The sequence below is a fragment of the Trachypithecus francoisi genome, unplaced genomic scaffold, assembly GCF_009764315.1.
Source record: "Trachypithecus francoisi isolate TF-2019V2 unplaced genomic scaffold, Tfra_2.0 Lachesis_group10, whole genome shotgun sequence".
NCBI classification, from domain to species: Eukaryota; Metazoa; Chordata; class Mammalia; order Primates; family Cercopithecidae; genus Trachypithecus; species Trachypithecus francoisi.
Genome location: NW_022681455.1, coordinates 129,643,333 through 129,668,336, shown reverse-complemented (window position 1 = coordinate 129,668,336; position 25,004 = coordinate 129,643,333). Strand labels below are relative to the sequence as shown.

At 60.8% G+C, this 25,004-nt stretch overlaps 1 protein-coding gene across 5 annotated transcripts in view; it reads left to right on the top strand.

The window, feature by feature from the left end:
• Nucleotides 1-25,004, top strand: part of GALNS (galactosamine (N-acetyl)-6-sulfatase) — a 47,151-nt gene that overhangs the window by 20,321 nt on the left and 1,826 nt on the right. For 3 of the 5 annotated variants that reach the window (XM_033219343.1, XM_033219344.1, XM_033219345.1), the window contains 9 exons: nucleotides 365-508; nucleotides 1,862-1,928; nucleotides 2,104-2,228; nucleotides 2,574-2,713; nucleotides 6,149-6,252; nucleotides 10,534-10,670; nucleotides 11,788-11,890; nucleotides 16,834-16,955; nucleotides 22,201-22,318. In XM_033219343.1, coding sequence (XP_033075234.1) covers nucleotides 365-508; nucleotides 1,862-1,928; nucleotides 2,104-2,228; nucleotides 2,574-2,713; nucleotides 6,149-6,252; nucleotides 10,534-10,670; nucleotides 11,788-11,890; nucleotides 16,834-16,955; nucleotides 22,201-22,318 — 1,060 coding nt within the window. Of the gene's footprint in view, nucleotides 1-364; nucleotides 509-826; nucleotides 989-1,861; nucleotides 1,929-2,103; nucleotides 2,229-2,573; nucleotides 2,714-6,148; nucleotides 6,253-10,533; nucleotides 10,671-11,787; nucleotides 11,891-16,833; nucleotides 16,956-22,200; nucleotides 22,319-24,146; nucleotides 24,865-25,004 lie in introns of those variants that run through there. The other 2 variants (XM_033219341.1, XM_033219342.1) reach the window with 2 other exon arrangements.

Below are 25,004 nucleotides of genomic sequence, written 5' to 3'. Positions count from 1 at the left end.
TGGGAGTTCAGGAAAAGTGGAAGGAAGGAGCCGGGGCCCCGAGGGCCACGTTAGGCGGGTTCCAGGTGGCTGGGAGGCTCCTCACGATGCACCGCCCTTCACGGTGCCGGGAACCCCAGCCGCCACTGTGCCTGCCGCCCTTGGTTGTGCCCAGACGCTCTGTGGGGGAGGCAGGTGGTGCCAGCACCCTCCTCGGAGTGAGGCTTTGGTCTTTTGTCCCTGCCGTGCCCAGGCATAGCCTGTACTCAGTGCTGGAGGGTGCTCATCTTACCAAGAGTTTTGTGAAGCTGGAGGATCTGTTGCTCAGAATTTCAGAGTGTCCCCACGTGGGGGTCTCTGAAGTGTCCTGGGTTCCTGTTTCCAGGCATCTGGGTCACAGGCCCCAGTTCCACCCCCTGAAGCACGGATTTGATGAGTGGTTTGGATCCCCCAACTGCCACTTTGGACCTTATGACAACAAGGCCAGGCCCAACATCCCTGTGTACAGGGACTGGGAGATGGTTGGCAGGTAATGGAGCCCCACCCCTTCCCCTCCCACGTCCTCAACTGCTGCGCCTGGCGTGCCTGCCCCCGTCTCTAGCACTGGTGGCCTCAAGCTGCTGCTCACGAGGGCTGGGCTGTCCCTGGGTCCCCGGGCACCGAGGGCTTTGGTTTGGGGGCTTCTGTCACCAAGTTTTGCCCCAGAGCCTGTGAGACTCATGCCTGGGGTTTCCCACCTTTTCAAGGTCGTAGATCCCTTTAGCCATCCTGAGAGAGGAAGGCCCCCAGCAGAGGGAGCCCACACAGTCTGTCCTAGCTGTCAGGGTACTGCCCATGTGGTCCACGGGTGGGGAGGCCGGCTGTGCTCCAGACGTCCAGGGACATGGGCAGGACAGGAGGTGGGACGAAACCCCACTGGGAGCCGCACCAGAAGCAAAAGCCACTGTCCGGACGGAGCTGTCCTGGTACCCGGGCGTGGGGGCAGCACCTCTGGACACGGCAGCACTGGGTTAGGGCCCCTCGTCTTCTGTGAGTTTTATTTTGCTTAATTTGACTCCTCTTGGCAGAAGCGCTCATTTGTTACGTGGCAGTGGACCAGAAGTGGCACCAGCTTGCTGCCTTTTTCTAGATAGAGCTCCTTGGAGGTGTGGGAATTGCCCCACGCAGCCCCCATTTGAAGTGTGCGGTTCTGTGGTTTGCAGTAGTCGCAGGCTAGGACAGCCAGCACTGCAGCCGTTTCAGAACAAGCCCCGTGGCCTGAGCGGTGGCTCCCCAGCCCCAGCCCCAGTCCAGCCCCGAGCGACCACAGCCACCTCACTGCCTTCACCTTGGTGTCGCGCCCTCGGCCCTGTTCCCCCATCTTCCCACGTGGCAGGTCATCAGATGCAAGACCATGACCTGGGGGAGCGAGGGATGCATCTAGCTTGGTCTGTTCTCTGAGTGGACATTTCATTTCCAGGCTTCCTTTTTTTTTTTTTTTTTTTTTTTTTACCCCCGAGACAGGATCTCGCTCTGTCTCCTGGGCTGGAGTGCAGGGGCATGATCTTGGCTCACTGCAACCTCCGCCACCCGGATTTAAGCAATTCTCCTGCCTCATCCTCCCAAGTAGCTGGCATTACAAGCACACACCACCATGCCCAGCTAATTTTTGTGGTTTTAGTAGAGACGGGGTTTCACCATGTTCGCCAGGCTGGTCTCAAATTCCTGACCTCATGATCCACCTTCCTCGGCCTCCCAAAATGCTGAGATTACAGGCGTGAGCCATGACGCCCAGCCCCAGCCTTCTTTTAAATCAAGCCCATGGCTTTGCCAGTGAAGTCAGTGAGAAGGGGACTTTCTTGGCCTGCATTCTGATGTCTGTCTGGATCTGTGTTCTTTTCAGATACTACGAAGAATTTCCGATTAATCTGAAGACGGGGGAAGCCAACCTCACCCAGATCTACCTGCAGGTGACAGGGGGCGGGGACCACAGCCGCCTCGCCCTATGGGAGGCAGGGGGACGGGGACCGCAGCCACCTCACCCTGTGGGAGGCAGGGGGACGGGGACCGCAGCAGCCTCGCCCTGTAGGAGGCGTGGGGAGGTCTGCCTGAGGCTGGAGGAGGACGGTGCGACTCTCACCATAGGAAGCCCTGGACTTCATTAAGAGACAGGCACGGCGCCACCCTTTCTTCCTCTACTGGGCTGTCGACGCCACGCACGCACCCGTCTACGCCTCCAAACCCTTCCTGGGCACCAGTCAGCGAGGGCGGTGAGTCCCGGCTCCAAGGAGCACAGACCGCGCTGGAGGCCCCAGCTGTGCTCGATGACTCCGGAGATGGGGCACTCAGTACTGTGGCATTTAGTGCCTATTATGTAAAGGCCAGAGCAATCCCCCCCCGTTTGAAGCCGTCCACTGGCCTGGGATCAGCAGAGGAGGGCTGTGGTGGGGGTGCCGGCTCTGACCTTCATAAGCCACATAAACTTGAACTGAAGCCATTCCTCTTCCGGGAAGAGGCCGGCCAGTTTCGCTGTTATCTGTGAAGTGAAGATTTCACGTCTTCCGTGAATCCCAGTATGCCGTTGGCTTCCTGATCTGTTTGTCTTCGTCCTCCAGGTATGGAGATGCCGTCCGGGAGATTGATGACAGCATTGGGAAGATGCTGGAGCTTCTCCACGACCTGCACATCGCGGACAACACCTTCGTCTTCTTCACGTCGGACAACGGCGCTGCCCTCATTTCCGCCCCCGAACAAGGTGAGCGCTCGCCGTCGCTCCTCGCGGTTTCCCCGCAGCCAGCATGTCAGTGAGGAGCAGCTGGACTGGCTGTGAGGCAGGAGTGGCTTTGAACTTGGGGGTGGGGAGGAGATAACACAGGGGTGAGGGTTTGTCTTGGAAGAGGCCGACGCCTCCCGAAGGGTGACCCTGGAGATCGGAGGCTTTGGAGGCTGCATGGAAACAGCAGGGCTGGTGGAGCAGGGTGTCCCTGCTGAGGTGGGGGCTGGCACCCAAGACCCCCAGCAGCCCTGGGAGTGTGGCCTGAACCTGGTCACCCAGGGGCCAGGCCGCCTCCATGAAAATGGGCTCCCGGCCCCACCACCCCAGTGGTTCCTGGGATGGAGCTTCAGCCTTTCCCCCACTCGGCACCAATGAATGCCTGACCCGACCCCAGCGCCAACAAACCTGAACCCGCCTCTTCCCAGACCACGCTGGGGGGCCCTGCAGCCTCTTCCCAGACCACGCGGGGGGGCGGGCCGCAGCTTCTTCCCTGATCACGCGGTGGGGGGCCCCGCAGCCTCATTCCAGACCGCAGAGGGGGTCCCTGCAGCCTCGTCCCAGACCACGTGGTGGGCCCTGCAGCCTCGTCCCAGACCATGCTGGAGGGGCCCTGCAGCCTCATCCGAGACCATGCTGGGGGGGCGGGCCTGCACCCAGCATCCTGCGGGGAGAGGAGCTTCAGGATTTGAAGTGATGGAAATCAGCACAGCTGGAAGCCAAAAGAGAAACATAGGCTCCCTCGTGCCACGTCCCACCAGATGACTCCCCTGGGTGAGCCTGGCTCTCGTGCAGGCCCTCTGGACAGCTCCATCTCCCACCCACTGGAGTCAGACCCACGAGTCGAGGCCCCCCCACAGACCCATGTGTGGAGGGCTACAGGCAGCTCCTAGGAGGGAGGGTGCTGGCCGCCATTCCCCATGGGGAGCCCGGGGGGCCACCTCAATGCCAGCACCCACGACCACCAGCCAGCAATGGCAAGGGCCCCAGCGACCTGAGTCTTCATTTCTAAATGACAGAATGTTTCATACAAACAAATGGCACACGTACCTATTTGTAATGGGAACCCACACACCCAGCACCCAGCGCAAGACTAGAAACAGAACATCCCGGAGAAAGAAAGCGGGGGAGGGGCCGGGCGCGGTGGCTCACGCCTGTCATCCCAGCACTTCGGGAGGCCGAGGCGAGTGGATCACCAGGTCAGGAGATCGAGACCATCCTGGCTAACACGGCGAAACCCCGTCTCTACTAATAAACAAAAAGCCTGGTGTGGTGGCGGGCACCTGTAGTCCCAGCTATTCAGGAGGCTGAGGCAGGAGAATGGCATGAACCCAGGAGGCAGAGCTTGCAGTGAGCCGAGATTGCACCACTGCACTCCAGCCTGGGCGACAGAGCAAGACTCTGTCTCTAAAAGAAAAAAATGGCCGGGCGTGGTGGCTCAAGCCTGTAATCCCAGTACTTTGGGAGGCCGAGATGGGCGGATCATGAGGTCAGGAGATCGAGACCATCCTGGCGAACACGGTGAAACCCCGTCTCTACTAAAAAATACAAAAAACTAGCCGGGCAAGGTGGCAGGCGCCTGTAGTCCCAGCTACTCGGGAGGCTGAGGCAGGAGAATGGCGTAAACCCGGGAGGCGGAGCTTGCAGTGAGCTGAGATCCGGCCACTGCACCCCAGCCTGGGCCACAGAGCGAGACTCCGTCTCAAAAAAAAAAAAAAAAAAAAAACGCAGGGAAGGAGAGAGAGAGAGAAGGAAAGAAAAGGGAGGGAGGCAGGGAGAGAAAGGAGAAAGAAGAAAGAACAGCATGGCCTCCTGCGAGTTGAGTGTCCCCTGGAAGTGGCCACTGTCCCTAGCTCAGTGTCCTTTGTGGCCTCACAGGTTCTGTGGCTCTGCTGCTGTGAGCAGGGCCCTCCCTGAGCCAGGCCGGGTTCTGGGTGTTGGCGTGCTCGCCTGGGGGGAACTCTGAGCAGAGCTGCCTGTGAGGTTCTGTTCAGAGGCTTCCCCACGCTGCCGCTCAGAGTGGGGTTTGGAAGGCAGTGCAGGAAAGAATTGCGATGATTTCACGTCCCTTGGGTGGTTCACTTTTTTTCACTGCCAGAAAAATACTTTTTCTTTTTTTTTTTTTTTGAGTCAGAGTCTTGCTCTGTCGCCCCAGGCTGGGGTGCAGTGGCCGGATCTCAGCTCACTGCAAGCTCCGCCTCCCGGGTTCATGTCATTCTCCTGCCTCAGCCTCCTGAGTAGCTGAGACTACAGGCGCCACCACCACGCCTGGCTAATTTTTTGTATTTTTACCAGAGACAGGGTTTCACCGTGTTAGCCAGGATGGTCTCGATCTCCTGACTTCGTGATCCACCTGCCTCAGCCTCCCAAAGTGCTGGGATTACAGGCGTGAGCCACCGCATCTGGTTTTTTCTTTTCTTTTTTTTTTTTTTTTTTTTGAGACAAGGTCTTGCTGTGTCACCCAGGCTGGAGTGCAGTGGCGTGATCTCAGCTCACTGCAGCCTTGACCTCCTGGGCTCAGACGATCCTCCCATCTCAGCCTCCTGAATAGCTGAGACTACAGGGCACGTCACTACACCCAGCTAATTTTTGTATTTTTGTAGAGATGGGGTTTAGCCATGGTCTCTCTTTGGTAGAAACCAGTCTAGGCTAGTCTTGGACTCTTGGGTTCAAGCAGTCCCCCTGCTTCAGCGTCCCAAGGTACTGGGATGACAGGTATGAGCCACCACAGCCAGCCCCTTGGTTTCCTTTTCCCCTTTTTTCAGGGGACCCGAAGCAGAGAGAGCCTCAGGTGGCTCAGGCTACAGCAGCAGGAGTGGTTTTTGTCCCTGACATGAGCCCCCTGTCTCCTCCCTCCATGTCTGGGAGTGAGTCAGGGATGGTCCCGGCACCGGAGCTGGCCTTTGCCCCATGACCACTTCCCACAAGTGATGGCTCAGAGACCAAAATCCAGTCTTGGGGGCTTGTCAGAAACACAGATTCCTGCACCCCACCCTGATTGACTGAGTTAGAACTGTAGGGGGGCCAGAAGTTGGCTGCATTTTAAGTACCCCAAACACCGGGAAGCTTGTGAACATTCACGTTCGGGAAGCAGCAGTCGGCAGCTGCACACCGGGCGCCCAGGGCCTCTGCTGCGGGAGTGTACGCTTCTGAGTCTTGCTGACACCATGTGGTTACGTTTCCGTGTCCTCGGTGGGCATGACGTTCCCACTGTCTCCAGGGGACCTTGCAGCCGCGGCATCTCAGATGGGCCCCCAGGGAGCTGCCCTGAGGCTCGGATCTTCCACTCCAGCCAGAGTGCCCTGGCCGGGCCGTTTGTCTCCATGACCGGTCTCAGTGACTCAGTGTCACCTGGGGAGGGGGAGGGCCTGGGGACATCGAGTCCCAGTGGCCTGACATGGGGCCCCTCTCTCCCAGGTGGCAGCAACGGCCCCTTTCTGTGTGGGAAGCAGACCACGTTTGAAGGAGGGATGAGGGAGCCTGCCCTCGCGTGGTGGCCGGGGCACATCGCCGCAGGCCAGGTGAGTCAGCGTCCACCCGTCTGCCGGGCAGCAGGTCCAGGCCTGTGGCCACCCCAGGGTGTGTGCAGCCCTCACTGGCCACCTCCCCCACGCACCCTATGCTCAGCCTCACCATCTCCTCGGAACCAGGGGTCTCTCAGGGTGCGTGGTGCTTGCTGTGGCCCAGTCAGACGGGCAGGAAGGCTCTCGGTGGCGACTGGAGCCGTGTATCCTGCCATGTGTTACAGAGGTGCTGGTAATGACTGTGTGGGGAGGAGATGTCCATGGTGTAGTCACCGCAGCAGTCCTGAGTTAAACAGAGTTAAACAGGTTTCTTCCCTGCAGGACTTGTCAGTGCCTTTAGCATGCTAATGGGCACCATGAGCTTCTAGAAGAGGCATAGAGCAGGCTGAATGTTTAAAAACCTGTCTACTACAGAATCGGTCTTTTTTTTCCCCAAAGTACCTCTTCTCAGGCCAGTGTCGTAAGGACACTCGGAGAGCAGCAGCAGCCCGACACGGGACTGTTGGTATCTGTCTCCCGCGTGGGGTGGAGACCTCGGTGGTGGCCTGGGCTCTAGCCGGGCGAGGGTGCGTCCTGCTCTCTCAGGCTGACCACCTTCATGCATCACTCCATCTCCCCCGGCCCAGGAATCTGCCCCTCGGCTGAGAATCACACCGTGCAATCTTCTCTCACTGGAGCACTTGAGCCAGACGCCATCAACACGGGGCCGAGTCTGGTGTTTGTAAACGGGGGCGTTCCTTCACTGTTTCTTAGTCTTTTGCCCTCCCGACGGCCTCCAGAGGCAGCCGTCCCCTTCAGGCGGCCCCTCGAGGAGAGGGGGGCGCTCCCGGTGGCAGCTGGAACGTCACACGTGATGGCAGCCAAAGTCCACATGAGGCTCACGGGACTGAGTGAAGACGTGCCGGGGCCAGCCCCTTCTGGAGGCTCCAGGGGAGGTTCTGTTCCCTGCCTTTTCCAAATCCTAGTAGCCGCGCCATTCCTGAGCTCCTGGCCCTTCCACCATCAAAGCCAGCAGCACGCAGGCATCTGTCCTGGCCTTCCTGTTCCACTTTTTTTTTTTTTTGAGTTGGAGTCTCACTCTGTTGCCCAGGCTGGAGTGCAGTAGTGCAATCTCAGCTCACTGCAACTTCCACCTCCCAGATTCAAGCAGTTCTGCCTCAGCCTCCCGAGTAGCTGGGACTACAGGCGCCCGCCACCACGCCCAGCTAATTTTTGTGTTTTTAGTAGAGACGGGGTTTCACTTTGTTGGCCAGGATGGTCTCCATCTCCTGACCTCGTGATCTGCCCGTCTCGGCCTCCCAAACTGCTGGGATTACAGGTGTGAGCCACCACGCCCGGCCTGTGTTCCACTTTTGAGGACCGTATGGCTGTGTCCCACCCCACCCCCTGCTCGCCCAGGCTGCCCTTCCTGTTTCCAGCCCGCTGATGAGTGGCCTGCGTGTGTCTGCCGCCTTAACTGCCTGGCCTGGTCACACATCTGCAGGCCCAGGGATTGGCTGCTGTTCTGCCAGGTCTTCCTCTTCCCCACTCATTCTACACATGAGGAAACTGAGGCCAGAGAGGAAGTCATTTGTCAGGGCCGCCCAGTTACAAGGGGACAGAGGTGGGAGCAGACGCCTGGCTGTGGAGCCTGCACTCCTACCCACCATGCCTGGGCAGTCCCCTGTGTCTCCAGCAGCCAGTGGGACTGGGGCTGGCACCTGCCAAGGGCACCTGTTCTCTACAGGTGTCTGAGTCTCCCTCCTCAGACCCTCTGCCCAGGGCAGCCTTTGTCTAACATGGGACTCCTGGGCCACCCCAAGTTCCCAGGACCCTGAAGGTGGAAGGCCCCCATGACTCACTGAACAGGCAGCCGCGGCTCCGTGTGAAGAGCAGGGTGACCGTGAGAGTGACCGCCTTGTTGTGCAGGAGAAGCATGGGTGGTGCACACGGCCTCCTGCATGGTGTGGGGTGCCCCAGGACAGGCTGCAGCTGCACCACCCCCTCCACTCCCCTGAGCGCCATTCCCCTGAGGGTAGGGATGGGCCATTTGGCCTCTTGTGTGAGGGCATCTGCAGGGAGTGGCCGGTGGCCATTCAGTGAACGCTGTGACATTGGCGTGAGACTCAGGACTTGTGTAGGTCTGGGAGACGCTGGTGTGAGACTCGGGACCCGCGTAGGCCTGGGAGACGCTGGCGTGAGACTCGGGACCCGCGTAGGCCTGGGAGACGCTGGCGTGAGACTCGGGACCCGCGTAGGCCTGGGAGACGCTGGCGTGAGACTCGGGACCCGCGTAGGCTGGGAGACGCTGGCGTGAGACTCGGGACCCGCGTAGGCCTGGGAGACGCTGGCGTGAGACTCGGGACCCGCGTAGGCCTGGGAGACGCTGGCGTGAGACTCGGGACCCGCGTAGGCCTGGGAGATGCTGGTGTGAAGACTCGGGACTCGCGTAGGCCTGGGAGACGCTGGCCTGAGACTGGAGACCTGCGTAGGTCTGGGAGACGCTGGCGTGAGACTCGGGACCTGTGTAGGTCTGGGAGATGTGAGGTTTCCCACTGCAGCGGGTGCCCACCAGGCCAGGACAGGGCTGGGGCTCTGCTGCCCAGGCTGGGAGCCACCCGTGGCTGTGCTCAGCAGCAATCTGGGAAAGGTGAGGGGAGCTGCCCCAGCCCTGCCCGGCTCCTTGCACAGTGGGTTCAGGGATGGCTATACCTCACAGACCTTCCCACCCACCTGCCCGTGGAAAGGTTCCAGCTAAGAAAAATGCAGACTTCAGCGTTTTGGAACCTTCCTGTCTGCCTTGCTCCCTGAGGAAGAGAAACCTCTCCCCAGAGCCACCACGTTGCCGTTTCCCGCGGGCCACAAACTGAAATTGAATTCGATGGCATCAGGCCTGTGCGCCGCAACACCACGACAGGGTTTTAGTCAAAGCACCTGACGTATGTCCCCACGGTTCCTCTCCGGGCAGGGGCGGCTTTAGTCACTGCAGCCCTGGATTCCAAATGAGGTCTCAAAAGCTCCGATAATGGCTTTAGCGACTTCTCCCGCGGCTGCAGCTGCATTTCTGGACGTTTCTGGAAGGCCTCGCTGCCTGGAGAGTTCTTCTCACAAGGCCCCTGCCCATGCTGATGTGGCGACCGGCAGACACAGCTCCCGCCCGCCCCGCCGGCGCGGCGGGCACGGACACGGCTCTGCGGTTTATTTTTCAGATGACAAAGGTGTCTGGATTTCTTGTATTATTCTGTCCTTTAAAGGACAGGAGAAGGGTGGGAAGCAGTCGCACAGACACTGCTGACCAGACCTGGGGAAGCTTCTCAGTCTCTGCAAAGCTCCCCGAACCTTCCTGGCAAACGCTGACCTTTGCCTTCCCTGCCCCACACTGGGCGCTGCAGACCCCAGATCCCATGAGCAGCTGCAGCGCGGAGTGGGTGTCCCTGTGAGGCCAGGACCCTACTGTTGAAGAAGCTGGCGATCTCCGTCTGCCCTAGTGAGGAGCTGGCTGCAGGCGGCGAGGGTGCCCCAGACCATGGGGAGGGTTGTCTACACTGGGTGGGAGCTCCAGGGCTTGGCAGCGGGTGGTGGTCCCTGTCCTGCTGCCCCAGAGGCTGTGCTTGCCAGGCAGGGATGTGTCTCCACCCCCTCCCCAGTCTCCCTGCCGAGTGACCCAAGCCTGGAGCCCCCGAGTTAAGCAGACAGGGCCAGTGAGGGGAGCCAGATGGCATGCTCTGGTCATGGCTGGTTACCAGTGCCCATGCCCTCTGGAGGTCGGGGCACGGCAGGAAAGACAGCCTCCTGCCTGTCCTGGAGCTCCCTGGGTGTGTCAGGAGCCGTCCCCGCCACAGCCACTTAGAGGTGCTCCTGTCCAGCCTCAGCTGCCCCTCCACGCCTGGTTTTCTTCCACCTGCTTCTCTGACTTAAGGGGCAGGGCTCACGGTGGCGTTAGGGCTTTCAGTGTTAGCGCGAGGCGGTCCTTTCCAGACAGGTGGGCCTGGAGAGGTGGGACCTCCTGCATCTCACTGGCAGGGCTGTGATTCTCCTTTCATCTGATCCACAGGGGCAGAGGAGGCTGCCAGGGAGTGACGACATGGCCTGGCTCTGGGGTCTTTGAGGCCTGGTTTGAGGCCCTTCTGCCACTCACAGGCCTGTGGCTCCGCTCAGTCCCTGCCATGGGCATGTGCACATGTGTGCGTATCTGTAGACCCAGCTGGGCAGCGGGGCTCACGTCCCCCCGGGGATTGGCCCCCAGCCCCGTCGGGTCGGGGCAGAGTGCCCTGAGCGCGTTGCTGCCGTGTGTTTCAGGTGAGCCACCAGCTGGGCAGCATCATGGACCTCTTCACCACCAGCCTGGCGCTTGCAGGCCTGACACCGCCCAGAGACAGGGCCATTGATGGCCTCAATCTCCTCCCCGCCCTCCTGCAGGGCCGGCTGATGGACAGGTTGGTGCTAGAACTGCCCCGGCCCCTTCCCCCAGATCCAAGTGGTGAAGCCCAGAGCTGCTGATCAGGTGTGACCCCCAAGCCCCGCTGCCCCCTCATTCCGGACACAGGCGTGGGGTGCCCAGTGCTGAAGGAGGCGGGGGGCCTGTGACGAGAGGACCTGAGGACCTGCCTGTGGGGCGGGAGCCACCCTGGCGACCCCCAGGCCCAGCTGCCCCTCATTCCGGACACAGGCGTGCTTGTGCCCAGTGCTGAAGGAGGCGGGGGGCCTGTGACGAGAGGACCTGGGGACCTGCCTGTGGGGCGGGAGCCACCCTGGGAAAGTCCAAGCACAGCGAGGCTCTGGCTCTCAGGAAAGCCTTAGGAGGGAGGGCGAGGCCGGGAGAGGGGCCTCATCCCTGCCTGTACCCGGGCCCATGCCGCCCCTGCCCACCCCACCGCTCTTCCCTGCCCCGCCTGGTTTTCAGTGCCCCACGGCTTCCTGTAGTTTCCTTCCACCTGAGTCGCTGCTCTGCCAAGTCCACGGCTCGGCTCGGCCGGCTCTTAACTTCTGTCTAAATCCTTGGTGTCCAAAGTCCATTTCCTACCCCTGAGAGCAGCCACCATTTCACTCAAACCACGTTTCCTAGGCGGCCCTGAAGGGATGAGGATTATTCCAAAGGCTTGAGGGGAAACAGAAGGTGGGGATGGCCCAAGGCAGCTGCCTCCTCCGGCTTTCTGGGGTAGGATAGAGGGGGTGTGCTCACTTGTCCCCTCTCAGGACCTGGCACAAGTGCTTGGTCACTGTGGGGAGAGACGGTGCCTGGCTGCATCCCCCACTCCCCGTTCCTGCCTCGCAGGCCCAGCGTGGTCCGGAGACCCCATGCCACCCGCTTTCCTCTGGCTTACCCACCCTCCCCAGGGCCTGGCCTGGCCTCACCAAGGACCAGCAATGAGGGGACGCCCAAGCAGCCCAGCCCCGGCCACCTTACAGGCCTTTTCACTTTTCGATCATCTTTGTAAAGTATCAACCAAGACCTCACGCGGACGCATGAGCCACTGACGACGGCCCGGAGCCCCCAGGTGGACCCAGCATGTCCTTCCCATTGTTACATGGTCCTCCCCTCCCATCCGACAGGCCCGTCTTCTATTACCGCGGTGACACGCTGATGGCGACCACCCTCGGGCAGCACAAGGCTCACTTCTGGACCTGGACCAACTCCTGGGAGAACTTCAGACAGGTACGGGGCTCGGGACATGGGCGCGGGCGGAGCTGCCCCCATCTCTATCCAGACGTGGCCCCTGAGTGCCGTCCTTGGGGAGGCACAGGAGGGTGAGACAGGCAGGAGCCCCACCCCCTCCACAGCCTCCTCTGCGTGGCCCGGGGTGTGGCAGCTGACAGGCTGGAGGTGAGGGAGGGACCTTTTCCTGCCCCGCATGATGACACAGCAGCCCCGCGGCACAGCTGCAAGCCCGGCCCAGACCCTGGTCAGGTGGCCCCCATGGGCCTCTCCATCCTGCCGGGGCACCTGAGCCTCGCCCACACCCCAGGCTAGAGGCGACAGGGATGTGGCCTGCTTGGCCCGGGTGCTACATGGGGGCCATAGCCTTGGCGTCACCACAGCAGCCCCCAGCGTGGGAGGGTGAAACGCCCCACGCACAGGGCCTGGGGCTCCTGCCACCCCAGGCTACCCCAGTATTGTCAGTGCCAGACTTTCTCCCACGAGCCCTCGCCTTGAGCCTCCTGCTGCCTCCCCAGGGCCTTCTCTGGCCCCTGCTAATCCCCACGCTCCAGCATCCCCCACGCCCTCCTGAGGGGTCGGTCTCAGCCCCACTCACTCCCAGCATCAAAGTCTTGAGATATGAACCCTCTGCTAATCTGCCTTAATTGGGAAGAAAATCATTTAGTTTAATGGAAAATCTAAAGATTGGAAGTGAGGACTGGAGCTGAGATCTGAGCACCCAGGCTGAGGAGTGAAGCTGCTCACGGGGCAGCACCTGGAGGGCACCAGTGTCCAGGAGTGTTGTCGACCTCTCCCCACCCTGCGCAGGCCCTGCACCCACTCTTTTTTCGGGTTTTACCCAACACTGCTGCCTGCGAGGGCCGTCCTGGGCATCGGTCCCCCGGCCCTCTCGGAGATCTGCCCTTCTCCAGACTCCCAGGGTTCCTCAGGGCTGCTCTAGTGAGCACCATGGGTACTTCCTGGCTACCTGGAGGCAGGCAGTGCGTGGAACCCTCTGGAAGGAGGGCTGGTCCCCGACTGTCACACATGCAACCCCTCACCCTCTCCAGGGCCCTCTGTGGGGTCCCTGTCATTGGCCTTCTTGGGACAAGGTCAGTGAGCCCTGGTTTTGCCCAAGTTGGTGTCCAGAGAGTACGGGCTGCACCCAGAAGGGCACCCAGAGCCCCCGGGCTGAGCCTCCCATGCTCCTTTGAGCGCCTGTAAAAGTCTGGAAGGTTTTGCAGGCAGACTCGCCGCTGATGCAGCCTGGGTCTCGCTCGCATGCCAGTCCTTGCTGGAACATGTTTGTGCAGGGGCTCAGAAAACATCAGGAGAAGCCCCCCAGCACCGGCAGGCAGGGAGGCTGTTAACCACGTCACTCCACTCCCTGGAGAGTACTGGAGGCTGCCCCTGACACCAGGTGCCATGGTCCTGAGGGCCCAGGGCTTGGCGACATGGCAGACGCCGCGGTCCTGAGGGCCCAGGGGTTGGCCTCATGGCCGTAGGCAGAGCGGGGTCGTCGATAGTGAACTCACCTGTTCTGGGACAGATGTACTTACTCATAAAAATCGCAGCCTGAGATGCAGAAAATGAGGACGGTGGACTGTGAGCGTTGTGGGGTAGGGAGGGCCAGGGGAGGGGCCTGGCGTGGCTGAAGCTGCTGGTCTGCAAATGGGGCCCAAGGGGGCCACAGCTGAATGTTCCAAGAAGGGAACCTGGGGTTTTTTTCTTTGGATTTTTATGGATTTTTAAGTATATCCAATTAAACACAATTTTTTTTAAGACAGAGTCTGGCTCTGTTGCCCAGGCTAGAGTGGAGTGGCATGATCTCGGCCCATTGCAACCTCCACTTCCAGGGTTCAAGCGATTCCCCTGCCTCAGTCTCCCAAGTAGCTGGGATTACAGGTACCTGCCACCATCTCCGGCTGATTTTTGTATTATTATTATTATTATTTTTTTTTTGAGGCGGAGTCTTGCTCTATCGCCCAGGCTGGAGTGCAGTGGCCAGATCTCGGCTCACTGCAAGCTCCGCCTCCCGGGTTTTACGCCGTTCTCCTGCCTCAGCCTCCTGAGTAGCTGGAACTGCAGGCGCCCGCCACCTCGCCTGGCTAGTTTTTTGTTGTATTTTTTAGTAGAGACGGGGTTTCACTGTGTTAGCCAGGATGGTCTCGATCTCCTGACCTCGTGATCCGCCCGTCTCGGCCTCCCAAAGTGCTGGGATTACAGGCTTGAGCCACCGCGCCCGGCCGATTTTTGTATTTTTAATAGAGATGGGGTTTCACCATGTTGGCCAGGCTGGTCTCAAATACTTGGCTTCAGGTGATCCACCTGCCTCAGCCTCCCAGAGTGCTGGGATTACAGGCGTAAGGCACCGCACCTGGCCTAGACACATAATTTGAGAAAAAGAAAAATCAGAATTTGTTTTCCAGCCTAAGAGCAGATGACAGTGGGCCCCTGTGACGTTTTTGTCTGTTGTGGCCACTGCTGGGGAGAATCTGCGTCCTGCGTGGGTATCGAGCCCGTGATCCTGTTGTTCCCGTCCTGCTCCACAGCCCCACAAGGTGTGGCTCGGCAGGCCGGCCTGTGGTCAGAGCCCCGTGGATTCGCCTGCCCTGTGGGCCTGGGGTCCTCTTGGAGGGCACTGACTGGGCCTTGGTCTCTGGTGGCTGGCCAGCCTTGTGGACGACGGAGACCCTCTGGTTCCTGTCACACGTGGCTGAGTGGGTCAGATGGGAGCCCATGACGGACACAACACCCTTGGTGGTGGGGGGTGGGGGGGTGGGGGGGCCTCTCCAGTTCTCCCTGGGGCCTCGTGGAGACACCTGCATCATAGAACAGCTCCGTGCCCGATGTCCCTGCCTTCCTGGGCAGAGCTGTGCTGGGCCTTAGCACTGTCGCTGGGTTGAGGCTGCAGCTCTGTCTGGGAGCACCTACCAGCTGTGCACAACAGTGTGGTCACCTCCTGGTGATACCGTGCAGTGGGACCTGGCATCCCCAGAGCTGGCTAAGGGCTGTCTGTGGATTTGCTCCCAAGGGAGAGATGTGCCCAGCAGGAAGCCCTTGGGGGCCCCCGGGGTCCTAGTCCCTCCGTCATTTGGGTCGAATAGTTCAGAGTTAGTTCCTTGCTGCTGTCAGATCCATGGAGACCACCCCAGCCATTGGACCAGTTGCTCCTGCCTGGTGCCTGGCTTCTCTGCCAGCAGAGCACAGGCCCTGCCCTGGGTTCCCAAACCTGAATGCCTTCCTTGCCGCAGGCCCTTGAGCCGTGTGCGGTGGGCAGCCCTGGCTGCCGTGCTCGCCATACACTGTCACATCCCAGTGGGTCCTCAGTGCTGTGTTCGTTGAGAGAACTGGTGCCTGGCAAGTACCAGGTGTGCAGAGGATGCGGCGGTCACCCAGAGGAGCACCGGGGCCATGCACATCCCCCACTGCAGCGGCTGCTACGGCCACAGAGTGGGAAGCAGGAGAGGTCAGGCCAATCCGCGAGACCCTCGGCCTTTCCTCACCAAATCCCCGAGCGTCTGCCTTTCTACGGGATCATCCCTCCCCCTCCTACCTCTCTTTTTAAAAGTCAGTCCTGACTCCTAGGCCCCTGCCTGCACCCCACCATACATGCCCAGTGCCTGGCACTCGGTGCTGGCTCAGTGAGGAGGAAGAGGTGCAGGGCGATGGCTGGCTCTGCTGTGGTGCCCCCAGGGCGAAGTCTCCCTCGGAACACAGCCGTGAGAGAGGAATCTGCATGCATCAGCCGGGTCTTGATTAAACAGCTTATTTGACTTGTGTCCCGGCTGTAAGTCATGTCATGTGTCTTGACTGAGATGCTTCCCCATTACCTGCCAGCATCTTCCTGTGGAGTGCGGCAGTTCCTCCTGCTGTCCATCCACACATGCTGTCTATCCGGGAGGCCACAACACTGCCCACTGTGGTGCCACTTTCGCGTCCACTGCTGCCCTGAGCCACGCTGAGCGCGGCCCTCGGTTTCCAGCCATGGACTTGGGAATCTGCAGCCCAGGGCACATCAGTGGAATTGCATGGACTTCTAACCTCCCTGCTCCACTGAAAAGCAGAACATGGTCTGCTCCCCTGACCAGCTGTCCCTCCCAGACACACGCCACGTGCTAGGAGACAGTTTGCTTGTCAGATGGCTGATGCCCACAGGAGCTGTTCAGTCACTGGTGCCAGAGGCAAGCAGCTCGGCTGCACTTGCCCCAGCCCACCCTGGCTCAAGGCTTAAGGGATCCCTGCACACAGTGGCCCAGTCTCCCGGCTGCTGGAGCCCATGGCACAGTCCTCGGATGAACGCCTTGGCCTGCAGCACCCCCTCTGGGAATATTAGAGGCATACCTCCCCTTCCCGAATCAGCGAGCCCGGTGGGGGGGCGGGCAGCAGAGAGAGAATTGTGGTTACTGTGAAATCCTCGCCCTTCTTGAGCGTGTGAATCTGCGTCAGCTCCCTGGGTCTGTTTCTGTTGTCTGTGTTTTCTCTTTGCCTTTCAGGTGTTGGTCCTGCTCTTCCTGTGTCAGGGTTTCTCTAGGGATTCTGAGCATTGTGGCTCTCCCTTCTCCCAGGGCAGGCCCTCCCTCCCATCCCCAGCAGAGAGTGGGGTGTTAAAAGGGGCATTCCTCCATGAAATGAGTGGCTGTCCAGATGTGAGGCTGGCTAAGGTGTTTTAAAGACACTCACCTGCCCCACAAAGAAGAAAACAGGGTACGTGAGGCATGCCAGCTACGCATCTCGGGGGTCCAGAGCGGGTGGCTTCACCTCCTCCACAGGATGCCTACAGGCCCCGTAGTCCTTCAGCGTTCAGCCAGTGCCCTGCACCATGCTGAGTACCAGGGACACTGCTAGGCACAGGCAGACAAGGCCCCCCACAGCCCCCAGTTAGGGGCTCCAGGACACAGGTCCCTCACAGCTGCAGTCAGGGGCTCCAGGACACACCTTTCCTCCTGTTCTCATTGCAGGGCATTGATTTCTGCCCTGGGCAGAACGTTTCAGGGGTCACGACTCACAACCTGGAAGACCACACGAAGCTGCCCCTGATCTTCCACCTGGGACGGGACCCGGGGGAGAGGTTCCCCCTGAGGTAAGTCAGTTCAGGGCCTCCTGACTGCTGGGGCAGTGCCAGCCACACTCCCCCAAATGCAGGCTCCACAGGGACAGAGCCCCTCTGCACCCTGCCCGCCACCTCCCCGTGCCCAGCCCGACTCCCCCAAATGCCGGCTTCACAGGGACGGAGCCCCTCTGCACCCTGCCCACCGCCTCCCCGTGCCCAGCCGGACTCCCCCAACGCAGGCTCCACAGGGACGGAGCCCCTCTGCACCCTGCCCGCCGCCTCCCCGTGCCCAGCCGGACTCCCCCAAACGCAGGCTCCACAGGGACGGAGCCCCTCTGCACCCTGCCCGCCGCCTCCCCGTGCCCAGCCGGACTCCCCCAAACGCAGGCTCCACAGGGACGGAGCCCCTCTGCACCCCGCCCGCCGCCTCCCCGTGCCCAGCCGGACTCCCCCAAACGCAGGCTCCACAGGGACGGAGCCCCTCTGCACCCTGCCCGCCGCCTCCCCGTGCCCAGCCCGACTCCCCCAAACGCAGGCTCCACAGGGACGGAGCCCCTCTGCACCCTGCCCGCCGCCTCCCCGTGCCTGTGCCTCCTCTTGCTGTTTCGTGCCCACACATGCTTGGTGGCCTGCCTTCCTCTCAGGGTGCCTGCTCCTGCCCACCCTGGTGGTCTCCCCACTTCTGTGCCACCGTCCATCCGGCCCCCAGTGATGTGTCCCCAACTCTGAACTGCCTTTGGGGATGGCTGAGGCCAGAGGGGAGGTGTCCAGGCCCTGGGGCCAGGAGGAGGAATGGCAGAAAGCTGCCAGCCCCAGCTCCACCCTCTGCTTTCTGGGCCTTGTCCTCACCCCATCGAGGATGCTGGAGCCTGTGCCATTGCCTGCCAGCTTTCAGGGGGGAAGCCCTCCTCTTACCCTTGGGAGTCTCAAGGGTCACGGTCACCAGTTCCAAACCCACGTGCCCTCTGGCAGCTCCTTAGGGGCGACACAGAGGCCCCAACGCTTGGCTGGAGACCCCTCTCTGGCTTCCTTTTTTTTTTGTCCAAAGCTGTCTCCTTGGACTAGGCCTACCTGGAGGCTTCTCCACCTCACCCCAGCAGGATGAGCAGTCCCCAGTCCCTGCTGAGGTCTGGGGTTCTGGGCACGTGCGTTTCCGGCCCTCCTGCACTGTCGGGTTGGTCCTGGGCAGACCCAGGAGCTTCAGGGGAGTGGCTGGGCAGAGGCAGAGCTAGGCTCGAGCACAGCAGTTGCTCTCTGCCCAGGCGGTTCTCTGCTTACCAGGGGGCCTGGGTTTGTGTAGGGCCAGTGGGAGGCAGCAGAGAGCAGTACAGGACCGAGGGTGGCAGCACCACTGCCAAGGTGGCTCGAGGCTCCTGCACTCTCTGGATGGGGCAACCGCCTTGCCACGGGGCTGAGCCTGCGCTGAGGTTCCTGGGCTGGAGCCCTCCCATGCCCTCAGGGACCATTTGGGCACTTCCTCAGCAGCACCTCTCCTCCACCGAGCGTCCAGCTCAGAAGCCCAGGATGGTGACTGCGGGAAGGCAGCACGGAGCCTGGAGTGGACAGGGCCACCCACACCTCCCAGCTTGGCCTGAAGGGAAGTAGGGCCTTTGCCTTGTGATGAAGGCACGGGTGGAGCTGGGGTCGTCCTGGAGCAGGTGACCCTGGGTCCAAGGCCAAGTGCGGTGAGTCCAGAGGGAGGAGACACACACGGGTGAAGGGCACAGGGGACGAGGCGGGGACTGGACCGAGCGCCACCAGCCTGGGCTCACCTGGGGCCACTGGAGCTGGAAGAGGCAGGAAGGAGCCCCATTTCCTCCAGGGGTGCGTGGCCCTGAGGCCCTTGGTTTCAGCCCAGCCTCTGGACAGCGAGGGGCCGGCGTCTGCAGTTTACTGTTTTAAGCCCATCTCATGGCCATTTGTCGTGGGGGTGCCGGGCACTCGCAGAGACAGAAGCCCCCGGGGACTCATGATCACCACAAACCATGGGGAGCCTGGAGCCTGGGGCTTTGTGGAGCTGGAGGGACCGTCTGGGAGCCCGGTGCCCGCCAGCCCCCACAGCCTGGTCGCTCCAGGGACCACCTGAGGTGAAAGCCTCGATGGCAGTGCCCCCTGGCGTCCACTGGGTGTGATTGGCATCCACAGGGGGGTTCTCCGGGCCGCTGCTCCCCAACTTGCATTTGCTGGAGCCCCTCCAGCCAGGCTGGAGCAGACAGTCCCACCCCCCACCACAGCCACCCAGCCCCGCCCTCACAGGTTAGTTTAAAGCAAACCCAGGCAGCAGGCACAGCTTTCCCGAGGGGGTTACAAGGAGGCAGCTGTCAGCCACGCCTTTGAGAACCACTATCCCTGAGGTCAGATACCCATAACACAGCCTCATTCACCGTGGGGTGCTTCTCAGACACAGATACACATGTTGCTTTTCTGGGAGCCTCTCTAAATAAGATGGGTGGCCGGGCGCCATGGCTCACGGCTGTAATCCCAGCACTTTGGGAGGCTGAGGTGGGTCGATCACCTGAGGTCAGGAGTTTGAGACCAGCCTGGCCAACATGGTGAAATCCCATCTCTACCAAAAATACAAAAAATTAGCTGGATGTGGTGGGTGCCGGTAATCCCAGCTACTTGAGAAGGTGAGACAGAAGAATTGCTTGCACCCAGGAGGCAGAGGTTGCAGTGAGCCAGGATCGCACCATTGTACTCCAGCCTGGGCGACAGAGCAAGACTCCGTATCAAAAAAAAAAAAAAGACAGGGCCAGGCACGGTCACTCACACCTGTGATCCCAGCACTTTGGGAGGCCGAGGTAGGAGGATTACTTGAGCCCAGGAGTTTGAGACCAGCCTGGGCAACATAGCAAGACCTCACTGATACAGAAAATAAAATATTAAGGCCAGGCACAGTGGCTCATGCCTGTAATCCCAGCACTTTGGGAGGCTAGGCAGGCAGATCACGAGGTCAGGAGCTCGAGACCAGCCTGACCAACATAGTGAAACGCTGTCTCTACTAAAAATACAAAAAAGCCAGGTGCGGTGGCAGGTGCCTATAGTCCCAGCTACTTGGGAGGCTGAGGCACTAGAATGGCGTGAACCCAGGAGGGAGAGCTTGCAGTGAGCCGAGATTGTACCACTGCACTCCAGCCTGGGCAACAGAGCGAGACTCTGTCTCAAAAAAAGTTAGTAAGGCCAGGCGCCACCGGTGGCTCACACCTGTAATCCCAGCACTTTGGGAGACCAAGGCAGGCAGATGACTAGGTCAGGAGATCGAGACCATCCTGGCTATCACAGTGAAAGCCCATCTCTACTAAAAATAATACAAAAAATTAGCTGGGCGAGGTGGCGGGTGCCTGTAGTTCCAGCTGCTGAGGAGGCTAAGGCAAGAGAAGGGCGTGAACCCGGGAGGCGGAGCTTGCAGTGAGCCGAGACCGTGCGCCACTGCACTCCAGCCCGGGCAACAACAAGACTCTGTCTCAAAAATAATAGTAAAAATTGAAATTAGCCAAGCATGGTGATCTATGGTCCCAGCTGCTCAAGAGACTGAGGCAGGAAGATGGCTTGAGCTTGAGCCCGGAAGGCCAAAGACTGAGGCAGGAAGATGGCTTGAGCCCAGAAGGTCAAAAACTGAGGCAGAAAGATGGCTTGAGCCTGAGCCCAGAAGGTCAAAGACTGAGGCCGGAAGGTGGCTTGAGCCTGAGCCTGGAAGGTCAAAGGCTGCAGTGAGCCATCTTCTCACCACTCCAGCCTGGGTAACAGAGCAAGATCCTGTCTCTAAAAACTAAATGAAATAAACAAGATTAAAGCAACAAGCCAGGCCGGGCCTTCAGGGACACTCGCCGTCAGGAGGTGCGGTGGTCAGGAGGTGCGGGTGCAGTTCTCGCCGGTTCTCAACCACAAGTATTTGGCCACAGAATCCTGCAAAAACAGAAACGCACCTGAGGCCCTCCTGGATTAAAAATGGACCCTGCCACCAGGCTGCCTGCAGGAGGGGCGGCGGGAGATGTGCTCAGGGATGCGGTATGAAGCCCAGGCTGGGACCATGACAGGCATCTCCGCAGGCACCAAGCGGGGAGCCCTGAAGGAACCCAGCTCTCCTGGAGGTCGCCCTCTGATGCAACCCCAGGCCTGAGGCCTCAGCAGGGAGTGGGTGGATGGAGCAGAAAGAGGCTGGGGCAGGTGGTGGGGGTGGGGAGGGGGGCACATCCCCATTCCTGTTGCATGCAGCTTCTGTGTGAAACCTCGTTTTTATGGAAGGTTCTGGAGCTAAAAACCAGTTCTCACAGCCTGGTGAGGGTCCAGGGCAGAGAGACTGGGCTTAGGTGAGTCTGCGCTCACCTCCCAGGAGGTGCTGGGCCTGGACAGGTGCGGCCATCAGGAGGGGAGCTGGCTCACCTGGTAACCTCATCTCTAGCTTTGTGAGGAGCTGCCACACCGCCTTCCAGAGTGGCTGCTCCAGTCCGCGTCCCCACCAGCAGCAACGCGGCTCCCGGCCTGGGCAGTGACAAGCTCCGGCTTCAGCCTCACACTCGTGGAGGTTCCTCCCTGCATCTCCGCGATGACAGTGGTGGCAGGTGTCTGTTCACGTGCATGTTGGCGATATTAGAAGTGATGAAGATGGTGAAAAAGCATCATCTCTGCAGATGTCCTCAGAGCCCGGCATGACAGCGCCACAGACCCTAGATTCACAGCATCGCAAACTGCGGCCCTCACGGCACCTCGTCGAGTTGTATAATCGTACCTTCGTGAAAATGAAAGGAATCCGAACACTCCGCGTGCTTGCATTGGAATTTTAGAACCACAGACGCCGTTCCCCTCCATTTCCCGCTTTTTTGGGGCAATAGGATGACGTTGCTTTTGCAGTGAAACAAGGTTGTGTCGTATTTGTAAATGTTTACGTAGTAGCGAGTACTGGGGAGACCCACACACAGGTCCCAGCCTACACGTCCCAGGTCCCGGTCACAGGCAGGTCACCCTGGTGGGGACAGGACGGGACGGTTCTGCTCACAGCCTCTCTGCCAGCGCTTGGCCTCCCGAGCCTTCATTTCCTCCGTTGCCCGTGAGTCTGAGGGCAGAGGATGGCTCAGGTGCCTGCTGTCTGTCCTAGCGAGGCCTGGGGCGCTGCAGGCTTGAGCACGTGGTCCACAGTGACTGCCCACTGTGGTTCTCGGCCCATTAGACCCCGGAAGCCTCAGCCTTTCCAGGCCAGCCCCTCCCTGTCCTTCACTGTCAGCCCCAGGCGCACCCCTGCAGCCATAGCCATGTGACCAGAACTCTCTGTCCCCAGCTTTGCCAGCGCTGAGTACCAGGAGGCCCTCAGCAGGATCACCTCGGTCGTCCAGCAGCACCAGGAGGCCTTGGTCCCCGGGCAGCCCCAGCTCAACGTGTGCAACTGGGCAGTCATGGTAAGTGGCTGGTATGCAGGCGGCCATCTCTGTCAGGGCCGCAGCCACCCACCTGGGGCCCCAGGATGAACGGTGGCCAGCACAGGGCGGGGGTAGGGGCTCTTCCCTGTCTCCATCAGTGGTAAGGCCCTCGTGTCTCAGAGCACACGTGGTGGCATCCAGGATTCAGGGAGCTGGAGCCGAGCAACTCGGGGACCAGAACAACACTGCGCCAGGGCAGCTGCAGGTCCAGAGCCAGCCACTCGGGCCTCTGCCTGGCTGAGCTGAGACTGGGGAGCTCCAAGATCCCTCTCTTGCGCCCCACAGGTGGTCACTGGGGGACAGCAGGGAGCATGAGAGGGGCCGTGGTCCCCTAGTCCTTGACTCCCACACGGGCAGCTTCTCCTTGGGGGGCCCCTGTGGTGACACCCGAATCCCCAGGCTCTGCAGGCACTGAGGCAGGAACGGCACTGCTGCTGGGTCCCGGGCGGACTGGTGCTGCACTGTGAGTGGCGGCGGCCCCAGGGCCCACCTGCAAGGTTCCCATTGTGCCTCCTTCATGCTGGGCCAGCCCCAGGGACCTTCGTGTCAGACCTGATTCCACTCAGTCACCCAGAGCAGCGTCTCCTTGCGGCCTGACGAGACCAGGCCATGTTCACCTCCAATGGAGAAACGGCCTAATCACACCAGCATCGGCCAGAAACGCAAGCATAGATGTGCCTCCAGAGTTCCCCTGAAGTCTGTGTTCAAGACACAAACAATGCGTCTCCTTGTCCAGACCCGGGGGCCGCAGTCAGGGCCTCTTAGGAGCAGCTTCTCTGTCCCCTGCTTGGGGGTCCCCTAGGGCGGGGTGTGGACGGCCCAGCCATCCTGAGTGTGCAGTGGCCGCAAAGGCCTTTTTCCCAGCACAGCTGATGTGGGTCCCAGCAGGGAAGGCCTTCACAGCTCCTTCAGATGGGACATGTGCAGCCTTCACTCCAGTCGGCAAAAACGGGCCACACACAGGTCTGCAGTGTCACTCCCGGGTGCCCAGAGCTCACAGAGCACAGTGGAGATGGCCAAACCCAGCCTCCAGGCCCCTGAGCCACCACTTACCTGTTTACGTGGGCTGAGCGTGGCTGCCCACAGCCCCTGGATCCGCCGAGTGAAACCGCAGGAGCTCAGGACCCCGGGGCAGCTGCAGCCTTCAGCCTGGGCTCCTGTTATGTGGGCCAAAGGACCTGGCTGCCGCATGGGAGCCGCTGGGTACCCGCCGTGACGTGGGAAGGAAGGTGGTGGCTCTGCACAGCCAGGGAGCCACAGCATGGGCCGGCAGGTGGAACAGGAGAGCGCCGGACATCAGCAACACCTCCCAGCAATGAGGACCATGGAGGGCAGATGGCCTTGTTCCTGCCCAGGGAGGGTCCACCCTGCAGGGGTCATTTAGGACTGGGTGGGGCAGGGCCACCTCCGTTAGTTGGGGGGCTAGCGGGGGTGCTTGGCAAGTTTCATAGGAAGATATTCAGAGCCCTTCCTTCCAAGGGACCTGGGCAGTTGGCATCCCTGCCTCTGCACTCAGCAGTGGAGCAGGGAGGTCCCTGTCTCAGGACCCCTGAGTCTCAGGCCGCAGGAGCCCAGGGCCACCAGCCGTGGAGGATCCCTGGGCTTCTGCCTTCCACACCCAATCCCAGTCTGTGCTGCTGGGTCCTGTTCTGCGACCCAGGCTGCAATGGCTCCACTGGTGCAGGCCACACCAGCCATGGAGACAGGGGGCCCAGGGCAGGGGAGAGGGGCGCACAGCCTGGCTGCTGCTGCCATCTCCTGGGCACTGGGGGAACTGCCGCCACCTCCACATCTGTGCCCTCTGCAGGGGGAAAAAGGGTGCCAACTCAGACCTGGCGAGCTGAGCCACTGGGGTCTGAGGGGCCCAGACGCCACTGTGAGCAGAGCCATGGAGGAGATGCACAGGCACGCGTGTGAAGCCTGGGGGCCACTTGCCCTCCTCACCCCTTCCCTGCCCTCTGTCCCCACCAACTGCAGGCCAGCCCCAGCCAAGGGGCTCAGTGGTATCTGTGACACAGAGTAGAGGGAGTCTGACCACCTGGACCCCTGCTCCTGGGACAGCTGAGCAGCCTTTGAGAAACGCAGACTCACACACACCCTGTGGCTGCCTCTGCTGCCCCTGGAGTTTGGGAGCAACCTCCTCACCCAAGCCCACCCCTGCTCTGGTGGCCAAGGGGGCAGGGACACTCATGTGGCATGCCTGCTGCCGCCCAGGGCTGGAGAGCGTCCTTAGTCCTCTGATTGAGCAGCACCCAGAATTCAAAGTCTGTCCCGACGGGAAAGTGCCCTCAGGGCCATGCGGCATCTGACGTGGCACAGAGGTGGCCTGGATGGAGACACAGAACCAAACTGCACCCATTTCAGCCAAGAAGGCTCCTCTTAGGGGCATAAGTCTCCCTTTCTGTTGCCAGGAAAAGTGCCCTCCCACTGGCTGGGCGCGGTGGCTCAAGCCTGTAATCCCAGCACTTTGGGAGGCCGAGACGGGTGGATCGCGAGGTCAGGAGATCGAGACCATCCTGGCGAACACGGCGAAACCCCGTCTCTACTAAAAAATACAAAAAACTAGCCGGGCGAGGTGGCGGCGCCTGTGGTCCCAGCTACTCGGGAGGCTGAGGCAGGAGAATGGCGTAAACCCGGGAGGCGGAGCTTGCAGTGAGCTGAGAGC